We start from the raw sequence: 14,324 nt of genomic DNA, 5'->3' as shown, positions 1-14,324 counted from the left end.
CTGTGGTCTGCTGTGGTCTGCTGTGGTCTACTGTGGTCTGCTGCTGTCTGCTGCGGTCTGCTGTGGTCTGCTGTGGTCTGCTGTGGTCTGCTGTGGTCTGCTGTGGTCTGCTGTGGACTTCTGCTGTCTGCTGCGGTCTGCTGTGGTCTGCTGTGATCTGCTGTGGTCTGCTGTGGTCTGCTGTGGTCTGCTGTGGGCTGCTGTGGTCTGCTGTGGTCTGCTGTGGTCTGCTGTGGTCTGCTGTGGTCTGCTCTCTCACTGTCAGAATAGTTTGGCCGGATGATGCGTGGCCACATGAAATGCTGACCAAAATTTGATACTTCAAATTGGTTTACCTGATTTACTGACGATAGCGAGGGCGTCGCGAAAACCCAATTAACGAGCGCGTTGACGTGAGATGAAATTATCTGATGGGTCCTCACTCTCTCCCGCTCTATTGTCCTCTCACTCTCTTTTTTATTTCATTCTCCCTCTCTGTAACGCCTTCCTTCTTTCTCTTATTCTCTCTGCTTCGATTATTTTATCAGTTATTTCTTTCTTAAAACGTACTTATACATTTGAATTCGTTATCTCCTCACCGATACATGCCATCGCCAACATGTCGTCAATCAAATTTTAATGATAGAAATATGCATGAGTACAGCACGGAAATTATGTTGCACTTTGAGTGCCTGGGTGCGTTACAGTTACGATTTTAAAGTGTGATTCAACTATGTTTTGGTTTAAAATAGGTGAACTTGAATTCTCGAATAGCGCTTTCCTGCAATATTGGGCAGGAAACTTTTAGCCAAAGCCAAAGTCACAAAAAAGTATATACTATTATTTATGGGTCTTGTGTGTTTTTCAGAGGAAGTGAATCCGCTGTTTTATTAGGTTTGAACAGGTAAAATGAACAAATGTGCAACAACATTGATGCACATCTAAGTCTTGGAAGGGAGATGCACCGCATATCACTGCATCTGCATTTTTACTAATTGAATTTAGCGTGCTTGAAAACGAAAGATAAAATGTAAGTTCTATTTTTCTTCTTTACAAAAGTGTTGATGAACGAGTTCGTTTTTGGCAGATTCTATATCAGAACATGAAATGTAGACACAAGATCACGATGACTGATTTTTTGAGGTGTGTTAAATTTGTCCATTCCTATGGTTAGCACATCAGTGACTTCATCTTCTCCTTTCCTCTTCAACTCTTCGGCGACGTTTGGCTCTTCATCTGCGTACGACTCTTCAACTTCCTCACCGGCCACAACGACGCAGCTCTTCAACGTGCTGAGTGCAAATGCTGGTAAAGAGCTCACCACGGTCCAGCATTACAATGACATTATACGAACCAAAAACACCAATATGGACTCCCGTAACTTTAACCCTGAAATGGCGGAGGCTCTTATGGTCCTATCCAAAGATGGTCCCAAGAGTCGTTGGCACAGCTTCAGAGAAGGTCGATCAAGCTACAACGAACCTTCGAAGAGCAAGATAACCAACACAACAAAGGCGGACAGAGGCAAATCCAAGGCAAAGTTTTCAATCGAAGACGATGAAGACCAAGAAAAATCCCAGTACTTTCCGACCAATGACAACACCGCCGTTGAAAAACCGCTCAACATACGCGGTCCCGTTCTGCCAAGGGACCAAACAGTCATTCATGTCGAGAAGTTGGACGATCGTGCGCGATCTTCCTCGGGAGTTGCGATGACCTCCTTCATAAATCGAGGCACGAGCCTCAAAGAAAGAATTCTGGGCCCTCGGGATCGCTCGGCCTCACGAAAGAAGGAACGCGGCTCGGAAGTGAAGCGCACAAGGAGCCTTATGCCGCCAAGCTTGAAAAGAAATCGGTTTTGGTCGACCATCAACAAGTCCATCGACCCGCCTGGGGGCCGCCGTCCGCTCCAGGACCGAGCAACGGTGAGTGACTTCTTAATGTTTCGTTTGTGCCGGGGATGGCAGGACATTAGTACTCGGTTGATTCGTATTGGTATGGGGTCAAATTTTACATTAATTACACTGACCGTTGGCTGTAAGTGACCAAAATACCAAAATTTGAATTTTCGTGGGTTGCTTGTAAGATCATTATCCTGATATCCTGATGTCGTTAGTATGGGGCCTTGTTATTGAATATTTTTTTGTACATAATTTTATTTTCTTGAACTTTATAATAGAATTTTACAGACAAATAAGAGTAATACAGTGCTACCGTTTGCAATTTATTTAAATTACTATTCATATTGCACAGACATAAATTTTCCGTTAACTCTTAATCCTTCATCATGAGAAATGAATCAACTAGCGATCAAATGCTCTCAAAAGAAAGAAAAATGTAAGAGATTGAGCTCATGGCGTAACTTAATTATTCATGAGATTTTCGTGTCTATGAATAAACTTTATCTAAAAGAAAACGCCCTATATTTCCGTAATCAACCAATGACATCCATGAATTCATTGAATTGTTTATTCAGAATCCAAGTTCATTGGCTGACAAAAATAAATGGTGTCACTCAACGAAAGCCCTTCGCTGAATTTCCAGGAAGACATTTTTTTAATCCCGTCAGCTGCTAGGCTGACATTGACATTCGAGGCATGATAGCGTTCCTGGCGATGACGTTTCATTTTATTCAAGCGAGGAATGCGCAGGAACTGAAGCATTTTTGCAACCCCTTCGACCTATGCAGAATTCAAATCCTTGTCATGGTATGACCGTGCAATTCAATACCAAAGTCAAGAGTGCGACAGGTTGGTCTTGGCAAAATATCTCTCATCTACATATGTCATCGTTAAATAATACGATTGAAATAACGGGGCTGTGCCTTATTTATCTCCTGAAATGAGGGCAATTCTCGTCATCGGTCCGAATTGTCTTGACAAGAATTATCTTATTTTATTTTAGTTCATCAGAAATTTTTTTAAATAGAAGGCACCGAAAAACTTCGCGTCATTACGAATTCACGTGGACGGAAGTGACAGAAAGTTCAGGTTTGAAAAATGCTCATTATCATCTTTATTCATCGTGAGCTCTGCATTAAACTCAGGTCTATATATGAGGTTCATATTAGCTGTAATTTTTAATTTAATTTTTAGCTGTAATTTTCAGACTGTAATATCTCTAATGACATATTAACATAAAATTAAGAGGCATCGTTCTAGAATTTCCAAACTGACGATAGAGCTGGACTCCGAAACATTTCCTATGAAGGTATTGTGAATTTTTCTGGTAAATTCTTAGCTTTTAAATTTAATTTTAAATATATTTCCTATACCTCAGGTTCCGACGCTACACATTTGGCTGAGCTCTGACCAGGCGCCCAGGGAGCTGAACGTCGAGCACGACGAGCCTGTCCTCAACAACACCAGAGAGCCTCTGCCGAGGTAACGAATTAAAATATATTTAAAAAGAAATTATTATTGATATTCTTGAAAACTTCTTACTAAATTTGAAAAATTTGCATAAAATTTGGATTTATTTGGTAGTTGGTTACGTAATTGGTATCTGATGCAGCCTGTGTTACAATGTGAAGGTTTCTATTTTTAGCGTTTACATGAAATTCCTAACCTTTGAGCAAAATATGCTTAATTTATCAAAAAGTTTCCTCATATTTTCCAAAGAAGCAAGTTCTATTATTAATATCAATAAAGATGAGTAAATCGGTTATGAGAAGCAATATATTCTCACTAATTGGGTGTGCAGTTATTGTAAGGAGTCAATGTAATGATAATTTGTCGTTCAAATCAAACCAAAAGAAAATACAATTTTTATGACATGTAGGAATCCATAAGATAGATAACTTTGAAATATTTTACGTAAGTCCAGTTGAGTTCTGCCCAAGTTGTCAGAGTTGTAAGGCACGAAAGTTTGTAAGTTAGCCGCCTTGATGCACTCACAGTCTTAGGAGACGGAAGTTGTCAAAACAGCAAGAAGTTACGAGCTCCTTGACATCTTTTTATGAACTAATGTCGCCGGGGCATGCAAGGTCTGGAAATGCTATAGACATGTTATCTATAGTCCAGCCAAGTATAGACATGTTATCTATATTCCAGCCACGTGAAGACATGTTATCTATATTCCAGCCGCGTAGAGACATGTTCTCTATACTTCAGTCATGCATCAAGACATAAATTCTAAAATTTGTTGCGGTAGTTGTGGTAGACATCATTATTCTATTGTCTTACCAATGAAGAATAGGAGAAGAAATTGGTTCTAAGCATCTCAAAACAGGCTCAGTCGGCACAAAATTTTTGTAAAAAAATGCACGTGCATTTTTAACGTTGTAAAGGAATTAACAAGCTGAGCAAATGAATAAATCTCCAAGTCCACCCCACATGTCGTCAACGTTAAGTCCAACTTTTCAGAATAACGTCATTAATTCACTGAGAGGCTGAACTCCTTCAACATCGTTCAGTGAGGGTCCTCGCCCCCTCAAGATCGTTCAGTACGTAAGGGACATCGCCCCCTCAAAATCAGTCAGTGAGGATCCTCGCCCCCGCAAGATCGTTCAGTGAGGGACATCGCCCCCTCAAAATCAGTCAGTGAGGATCCTCGCCCCCGCAAGATCGTTCAGTGAGGGACATCGCCCCCTCAAGATCGTTCAGTGAGGGACATCGTCCCCTCAAGATCGTTCAGTGAGGGACATCTCCTCCTTAAAATCGTTCAGTGAGGGACATCGCCCCTTCAAGATCGTTCAGTGAGGGACATCGCCTCCTCAAGATCGTTCAGTGAGGGACATCGTCCTCTCAAGATCGTTCAGTGAGGGACATCGCCCCCTCAAGATCGTTCAGTGAGGTTCCTCGCCCCCTCAAGATCGTTCAGTGAGGGACATTGCCCCCTCAAGATCGTTCAGTGAGGGACATCGCCCCCTCAAGATCGTTCAGTGAGGGACATCGCCCCCGCAAGATCGTTCAGTGAGGGACATCGCCCCCTCAAGATCGTTCAGTGAGGGACATCGCCCCCTCAAGATCGTTCAGTGAGGGACATCGCCCCCGCAAGATCGTTCAGTGAGGAGCCTCGCCCCCTCAAGATCGCTTATCCAATCGCTTAAATCAAATTTCTATCTATACAAATTTTTTCTGTCTTTCATAAGGGGGCAAAGCTGCAACTTTATAATTTTTTTAAATTTGTTAGCGAATTCAAAAGCCGTTAACAAGGCATAGAAACTACGGTAGGAAATTTAAAATTTTATTCGCACCAAGGTATTAATGGAATACTTATATTAAATTCATAATGGAAGTCAATTTTAAATATTGTATTGTGGTTGAGGATGTTAACTATGTTCAAAAAGTAGTAATTAAAATTACCTTTGACAATTCAATTAAGTTCAAACTAAAGTTTTTTCACTTTCCTATTCAATGCGTAAATCTCTTTGCCGTTTCCACATCTTTATTCAGCGATAACTTTAACATCTACACAGTACAGTATTGTACGTTCTTATGATTTAATGAACACGCCACATAAAAAATTTGAATTTCTACTGATTATTTCCTGTAAGCCAATATGCACGTATCTTATTTTGAAAGCTTTACACGCATTCCATTCAGTATCAGCACGGAAAAATACGGACAATCACTCGCGTCACTGACCCAGTCCGTAATTTTCAGCATTCGCGGCCATCCTCATGTAGCCGAGCATCGAGCTCGAGTCGGTCGGAGCTGTGGTGGCAATCCACCGCTAATGCAGCCATTAGACGCCTATGGCGTTACTCGACCCTTACTGATGGTCATTGTGGTTCCTACTAATGGTCATTGTGGCTGCTACTGATGGTCATTGTGGCTGCTACTGATGGTCATTTTGGCTGCTATTGATGGTCACTGTGGCTGCTATTGATGGCCACTGCGGCTGCTACTAATGGTCATTGTGGCTGCTACTGATGGTCATTTTGGCTGCTACTGATGGTCACTTTGGCTGCTACTGGTGGTCACTGTGGCTGCTATTAATGGTCATCGTGGCTGCTACTAATGGTCATCGTGGCTGCTAGTAATGGTCATAAATTGCCTCAAATTATAGCTCAAATTGCCTCAAATTATAGCTCATAAATTGCCTCAAATTATAGCTTAAATTGCCTCAAATTATAGCACAAATTATCTCAAATTATAGCTTAAATTACCTAGAATTATAGCTCAAATTGCCTCAAAAAATAAATCAAATTGCCTCATATTATAGCTCATAAATTGCCTTAAATTATAGCTCAAATTGCCTCAAATTATAGCTTAAATTACCTAGAATTATGGCTCAAATTGCCTCAAATTACAGCTCAAATTGCCTCAAAATAGATCAAATAGTCTCAAATTATAGCTCAATTGCCAAAAATTATAGCCAAAATCCGTTAATATGTTGTATTAGAGTTATTGAGATGATACATGGACGACTACTTAAGGATAGCATAGGATCAGTCTTTTTAAATAAGGTTTGCTTGATTAATAAAATATATATAGGAGTATTTGATAATTAATATCTGTCGCGTCAACTTGTGTACAACTTCGCTATAACTTCGTAATCAGGTCGTCAGTTTTTACAACGACTTTCCTGGCAAACGCACCGTAATTTTTTTGAGACAGTGAGGTACGATAGTGAGAACTTTGAGGGAATTTTGAACCAGAAAAACCGATATTATCCTCATCGAAATGCGATTTCAAGGAGAAATCTAATTATACTATCAGCATCAACGAACAATTCAATAATTATTTTTCTTATTGAGCCTCTGTTTCTTAAATGAAACACTTCAATTATATCTTAGTTTGATTTATTTGACGGCAAGAAGTTCACCGCTAAACCAGGATATGAAACAGCGCAACGAATAAATTTGGCCAACATAGGTTCTTCTCATTCACGGGAATGTTATTATGTCTTATATCATTTTTAGTATCAATGAAATTTCCACAAGAAAGCCATGCTGCACCTGCTCTTTTTTACTTCAGTCGTCAATAAAGGACTTTTCTGTCTATTGTCCCTCAAGCAGCCAAGACAGGGAAACGGTAAAGTCTTTCTCTCACCTAAAGTCCGGAAATTATAAAGGCATCAATATTGCGGGACCTTAAATTATAAAGACCTTCACAGGTCGGCGGCAAAGTCTGAATTTTTCATGCACTCGTCCAGCCTGCAGGCTAAAGGGGACATCAAACCTGGCGTCTCGTACGTGTGCCGAGCAGTGAGCTTAACGTTAAGATCACAAGTTGATTGTGAGCAACCCAACTACTGCAACCAATTGAAACCATCCGCTGAATAGTTATATTAATCATAACATGGATATATGCTACTTAAAACTGGCGCGATTCTATAGAAATTAACTTTTTTAATCTATAACAAGCGAAAAAAAAATTTAGAGTTTCGTCATGAGTTCCGGGATGATGTAATGGTCAGCAGCGTCCCGGAATTAGTCAAGATAAATTTATTTGGAGATACTCGCAGATTGTCTTCCAATTGATTGTGATTATGATGAGTAAATGCATCGCGAGAAAGGCCATCCTTAATGTCTTTTTTCAGTGTAAAATTTATCTTATGCTATATATTAATTGAACAAATAACTTACAAAATCTATGCATCATTGATATCAATCCTGCACTGGCTTTTTTATTCTATTTATGCAAAATTGATTGGAGACCATATAGCAGGCTTTTTATTATTTTTTTAATGTGTCAGACGAAAATTTTAGCCTGAGCTGGTAGATAAAAATGCAGGTAAATTTACCAATTGGAATTTTACTGGAAAACGGCGTTTCAAATATTTAGTATACGTTTTTAAGAAAGCGAAGTTTTTATAACATTTAAATTTGAAATTTGGAAGTGAAATAAGACAAACAATGGGCAAAGTGTATACATGTAGAAAATTCTACTTTATTGAGAATTTGATAAGATATTTATTTTATTCTATTGTACACCACTCAATTAAAGAAAGTTTGATGTTCAATTGTTTCTGGAGCGCAGCTTGGCCTGAGCAGCGCCACAGTTTCTTGTGTTGGCCGTAGAGCTTTTCTGTGTTCGATGTTCTGCGTCGGTATATCGACGACAGGATCTGAAGACAATCTTATAAGCTAGCAATTGCTTGCTATATAAGACAGTCTTATAAGCAAGTAATTGCTTGCTATATAAGGACAGTCTTATAAGCAAGCAATTGCTAGCTTGTTTCAGTTCTTGATTCCGGATGAAATATCAAGCTGAGGCATTATATATGTTGATCGAAGCTAGTCCGGTAAGGCTGCTCAAGCCTTTGAAATATTTTTTGATGAAGAAAGAAAACACCACACGGAAAAAACAAAAATGATTGAAGTTTTTAAAGGGCTTCGAATTTTTATAATTAGATAAATTTTTCTCATACATTGAATTGTTTTCATCTCAATAAAATATTTAGATGTGCGTTTTACAGTTGTATAAGCTTTATGATTTTTAAAAAATTTAAATTTGAATCTCATTAAGAATCAGAAATTTGTTTTAAAATTTTAAATCCAAGTGCCGTAACTGTCCTGAATAGCCTGAATTCTCCATTAGATCGAACGAATTTCATACTGGCTTTATAATTTAAATTTAAATATATAATTATATGTAATTAAATTTTTAATTTAATTTAATAGTAATATAATGTTTATAATTATTTTTCCTTCAAAGCAACAGCCTGAATGTAACAGGTTAAATCTGCTACGTGTGTATGAGCGCAACGTGCACGGCATTCACAAGTAAAGTTAGACATGCCAGACGTAGATAACAAGTCTGAAGTGCTGTACTTGTTGGAGGCAAGCGCCAGACTGAGGTGTAGTTTAGACATCATCAAACTGTCCATAGGGCAGCGTGAGATCCATATGGTATACACACGAGATCCATTTGGTATAAACGCAAGTTCCAAATGGTATACAAACAAGATCCATATGGTATACACACGATATTCATATGGTATATAAACAAGATCCATATGTATACGAACAAGATCCATATGTATACAAACAAGATCCATATGGTTTACACACGAGATTCATATGGTATACACACGAGATCCATATGGTATACAAACAAGATCAATATGGTATACAAACAAGATCCATATGATATACACACGATATCCATATGGTATACAAACAAGATCCATACGGTATACACACAATATCCATATGGCATACAAACAAGATACATATGTATACTAACAAGATCCATATGGTATACACACGAGATCCATATGGTACGCACACAAGATCCATATGATGTACACACGATTTCCATATGGCTTAGTTTACTTTCCATCAGCGCCCATAAGACTGCGCCGCCAATTTACACTCTTTGCGTGATAATGAAAAATAGAAACTCGTTGGTAAAAGTCAATTTATGACGAACCAATTGGTTCTTGATCATCCTGCATACACTGGTAGTGTTCCATATAGCAATTGTATTGCGTAAAGTAATTACTGTGAGGCCTTTCTTAATTTAACAAGTTTGATGAATTAATCAAATCAGAGCATCAATTTTAGATCAAGTAAGGCTTTATTTGCTCATCATTATTCTGTATCCACTCTTTTACTGTTGTACGTAGTTATGCTACTTGTTCTTTGTTAAACTTTCGATATTTGCATTGAAACTGAATCTAGTGAGACAGAAATATATATAGCGTGGTGCACGCATTGGTCTTGTTGGGTTGACTCGAAATACTACGATCATTGAGAGCAGTGCTAGCTTTAATTTTGTTCATTTCTATAGAGCACAAAAAACTCTCTTAATCTCTAGTTATTTATTTAATATCTGCATTCTAGAATTTATTTTTGTTAACTAAATTTAATCCAGTTTATTCTGGCATTCACTTTGCTCCTTGTTAGGTAAATAATACCAAGGAAATTTTAAATGATTGCAATGTTATCGATTAAAACTACATCTAAATACCAAACAAGCCATAATAAATGTGATCCAAGAATGAATAATTATTTTAGTTAGCGCTGAATATTTCTCCTGATGCCATGGATGCCATCAGCTCGCTAAAGCGACGGACGGCGACCATGATTAATGGATGCGTCGTCCGGGAAAATATCCACAAAATTCAGGAATTTTCCGTTGGTACAGAATCAACAGACTCTGTTGGGAGCCTTCACATTGACAGGCTCGATCTGTTAGTTGTTCGGTTTAACATTTTCGGTTTAGGGCACAAACCAAGTAGACACGCACGAGACTTGTTGATGATTATAAAATTTTCGAGAAGTGATGCTTCATATTCGCAAATTATATTATCTTAAATCATTATCGCCGTGAATCACCATCACCGTAAATCATTATCATCATACGCCCCTCCGGCAGGAACTCACTTGCAACTTCCGCTTCAAAAGAATGAATTTTTTATAGCGTCTATGTGCGTAATTAGGTTCAAAACTTAATATACAAATAGGTGTTTGCATTTAGAGACTCAGAATATACGGACAAACGTCAATTTATACTATAATATATGTAATTGTTGGCTCCACGATAGTTAGTAGGACAACGAGAAAGAGTTCGTTAGACCTTCGTCGTGCTTCATCGCTCTAATGTTCACAGTCTACTTGACCTCAGTATATGTAAATAAAGCTTCGCTGTTAAGTTATCAAAAATGTATTTATATATCCACTCTGCTAGTGCCTTTTTGAATGGAATCCCCACTTGTATGAAAACTGGATACTCATATTTGATATTTCTATTGGCATACAGGATACCTCAATATTTTCTTCATTTTATGGAGAGTTGACAATGTGAATTTTTTTGCGGCCCAATTTTTTCAGCCTAATTCTTAGCAAAATTATGCATATGCTCTCCCACCAGCCAGCCCCGCAACAGAGGCTCATTTAGGAGAGTGCTCACTTTGGCTCATATTTATAGTGACAATCGCCGTAAATTGCGACGATATATATAATCCTCGTGCATGGCGATCTCTAAATTGTGATGATGAAATAAATAGGTAGATTTATGATAGAACAACGGATAGAAAATCGGTAATTATCATTCACATTTTTTTATTTCCTGCGTTGACATTAGGTAATGTAAACGGAAGACATTAATTTAATTTTAGGTAATTATTTGTCCTCAGGATCCAGCTGGATCAGCCACGCGTGATATACCGCAGCGCCAGCGAAGGCAACAGATGGCCAGCACCAGCTGACGGGACGACTAGCGTGACCAACCAGCACCGTAAGGCAGAACCTCAACCACCTGTTGCTGACGTGACAGGTGGGCTACACTAGTTACTTAGTGAGCCTCAGCACGGTGCATGAACTAGCAGCCTGAGTGTGCATGCAGCAACTGAACACTAGCAGCTTGAGTGGTGCATGCAGCAACTGAACACTAGCAGCCAGAGTGGTGCATGCAGCAACTGAACACTAGCAGCCTGAGTGGTGCATGCAGCAACTGAACACCAGCAGCCAGAGTGGTGCATGCAGCAACTGAACACTAGCAGCCAGAGTGGTGCATGCAGCAACTGAACACTAGCAGCCTGAGTGGTGCATGCAGCAACTGAACACTAGCAGCCAGAGTGGTGCATGCAGCAACTAATGGATGCGTGAAGTAATGTAATGCGTCGTAAAGTTGACATGACAACAAAGTGTGAAACCACTTTGATTAAAAATTGTGGCTCCGTACGTAATCTAGAAGCTGTACTCAAAGGAATAAAATACCATTAGTATTTATATTGACAATGCTGAGCTTTTGCTGGTAGACTCAGCAGGCCTATTGTATAATAATTTACGTTACAAGGTTTTTCATTTTAATTCATTCATTACCTCAGCACATGACGTGCAACGGCGATAAAACTAAAGAACAAATACTCATACATGTGAGAATATTTCATAGCAAATGGTCTATAGAAATCAGAAATTTTTAGAGTTTTATGCAAGTTTTGATATAAATAATCAAACAATAACAGGTACAAAAATTGAAGGGAGTAATACAGATAAATTATCCTATGAAGATGTACAATAGCTTTTTACCGTAACTTTTCGTACTGTCAGTAATTACATCAGGAAGAAAATTAGAAGTTGAAAAATCCGTCTCAGATCAAATTTATAAATTATTTTTGAAGTGCAAGCTATGCAAATGTTACTCAACTATTTTGAGTCATTTTAATATGCGATCGGCCCAATTTTTGCAATATGTGATTTAGACTAGCAGATGATTTCGCTAATTTTTATGTCTCTATTTTTACATGTTTCATGACTTTTTCTTGCCCAGATGAATTACTGAATTTTTGAGAGTGCTAGCATTCGTTCCTTGTATCACTCCATTGCGGTATTTTCAACACTTCATCAATGTCGTCAATTACTTGTCTAACCATCAACATATCATGAAATAAACCCAATACTCATTCGATTTTTTAAACTTACCCCTTCATCAGAAGGGTAAGAGGAATCCTCTCAAATATCTTTTTTCACTCTTCGTGTTACCTTCCGTTCAGCCCTTTATCACATCGCAGCCGGTGTTACATCCTCTTCATTACACCAGCAGGTGTTACTTTCTCTTCACTTCAGTACACCAACAGGTGTTACCTCCTCCACCTCAACCCTTCATCACTTCATCACATCACATCACATCACTTCATTACACCAGCAGATGTCGTCTCCAGCACGTCAAGGCTTCACAATTCTCTGGACATGCTCGTGCAATACGAGGCTTGGGCGCTTGCATGTAATCTCATTTGTCCCAATCTGTTTGGCAAGGCTTGCTAAATCCTGCCTTGCAACTCTGATATTAAGCCACCCGCAACACCGGGGCTCTGTTATGATTTTTTTTTTGCTACGGATTGGCGTTTGCCGATCCGCAGAATTGTGTGATCGCCTAAGCCGTCATGCAATAGCGCGCATCGATGCGAAAGACATAAAATGCAATGGGGAAATGAAAAAGGTTGGCCTGAAATGCAATGGGGAAATGAAAAAGGTTGGCCTAAAATGCAATGGGGAAATAAAAATGGTTGGCCTAAAGTGTTTCTTCTAACGAATGAATTGTAGGTACCTGAGGATCATATATCAGGAAAGCATTTTAGTTTGATTAATTTAAATTTCGACAGGCTCAAACGGAACAAAAAGTCCTGTTGGGAAACAACCCACTTGGCCGCTGTCTTACAACCACCTGTTAACGCCTCGTCCCAAACTCACTCACCAGGACCGACTCAATGTGCAGGTTGGTGACTGCGATTAGTTTATTCTCATTAGTTTATCCTCATTAGCCTGAAATATTGTATATATTTTAACCATAATGAATCACACGTACACACGATGTAGTCGGAAGGACCCAGCCAGGAGTGCGAAGTAGGAACAAATGACGTCAACATTCGGTCTGCGCCAGACAGCGTATGGAGGGACCACCGAAATATAAAGTTAAAACTTCAACTCAAACGCAACCTGTTAATCTTCTTGTTGTTCAGGTTATCTATATTCTATAGGTTATTAATCGTAATATAGGTTGCCTGTAAGCGTAGGTTGGCTTCATTCTCCTGCTGGTGTCGAACCGCGAGAAGTGCGACGAACAGGTGGGTTATTGTGGATAGGTTAAGCTCTTGCGTTATGCCTTATCTATACTGGCCCTGTAACAAGTTATTGCTCTATTTATACTGGCCCCGTAAGAATATTATACTCGCCCTGTAACAATATTATATTGCCCTGAAACAAGTTATTGCTCTATTTAAACACAACAATATTATGGTAACAATATTATATTGTCCCTGAAACATTGGCCCTTTTAACATTGGCCCGGTAACAATATTATACTGGCCCTGAAACAAGTTATAGCTTCATTTATACTGGCCCCGTAACAATAATATCATAAAAACGTAAAAAAATTAAAGCAATAATGGAGTATAAAAGTATAATATTTTCCAAATTATTTTCTGATCCTGAGATCGGAATTTTATGATGTAACATTCATGCGGTTCTCGCTTAGATTGCCGTGCCTCTATGAATGCTTACGTCGAGGCGAGATTCTTGCACCGGGAACTCGGCGTCTTAATTTCCTTCAGGAATTTAACGAATAAATATTTTTGTAGAGTTTGGTCTAGCCACGGGCACGCGATTTGGCGGGAAATTCTAGAAATCTTGAGCAATAAGCGATGTTTGGCTTCATGGAGAAAAAGAATTATTTTTACTGCTGAACAGAATCTGAACAACAGAATGAAATCATTGAAATTTATATGAAGACAGATGTTATTCGCCGTGAAACCAGTTTTTATTCATGAATATATTAATTCACTTGTGGCTGTAATAAAGAAATCTGTACTGGCGAGTCTTTCCTTGTAACATAAATGCGTGATTAAATAAACATTACTTGTTTCAAGTTCATTGCATTTTTCTTGGGGAAACCAGTGGAAAGTATCGGCTTCAGTTTATTTAGATTCTTTAGTTTTTCTTTAGCATTTCA

At 38.7% G+C, this 14,324-nt stretch overlaps 1 protein-coding gene across 1 annotated transcript; it reads left to right on the top strand.

Moving 5' to 3' along the window:
- The first annotated feature begins 947 nt into the window (after positions 1 to 947).
- Positions 948 to 12,640, top strand: LOC125177812. Its single transcript, XM_047880267.1, has 5 exons — positions 948 to 1,904; positions 3,259 to 3,362; positions 4,394 to 4,489; positions 11,011 to 11,150; positions 12,420 to 12,640. The coding sequence occupies exons 1-5, from the start codon at positions 1,146 to 1,148 to the stop codon at positions 12,638 to 12,640; spliced, it is 1,320 nt and encodes a 439-aa protein (XP_047736223.1). The 5' UTR covers positions 948 to 1,145.
- The last annotated feature ends 1,684 nt before the right edge of the window (positions 12,641 to 14,324 follow it).

The sequence above is a fragment of the Hyalella azteca genome, unplaced genomic scaffold, assembly GCF_000764305.2.
Source record: "Hyalella azteca isolate HAZT.00-mixed unplaced genomic scaffold, Hazt_2.0.2 contig5104, whole genome shotgun sequence".
In the NCBI taxonomy this organism is placed as follows: Eukaryota; Metazoa; Arthropoda; class Malacostraca; order Amphipoda; family Hyalellidae; genus Hyalella; species Hyalella azteca.
This window is presented reverse-complemented; position numbering and strand designations above follow the sequence as displayed.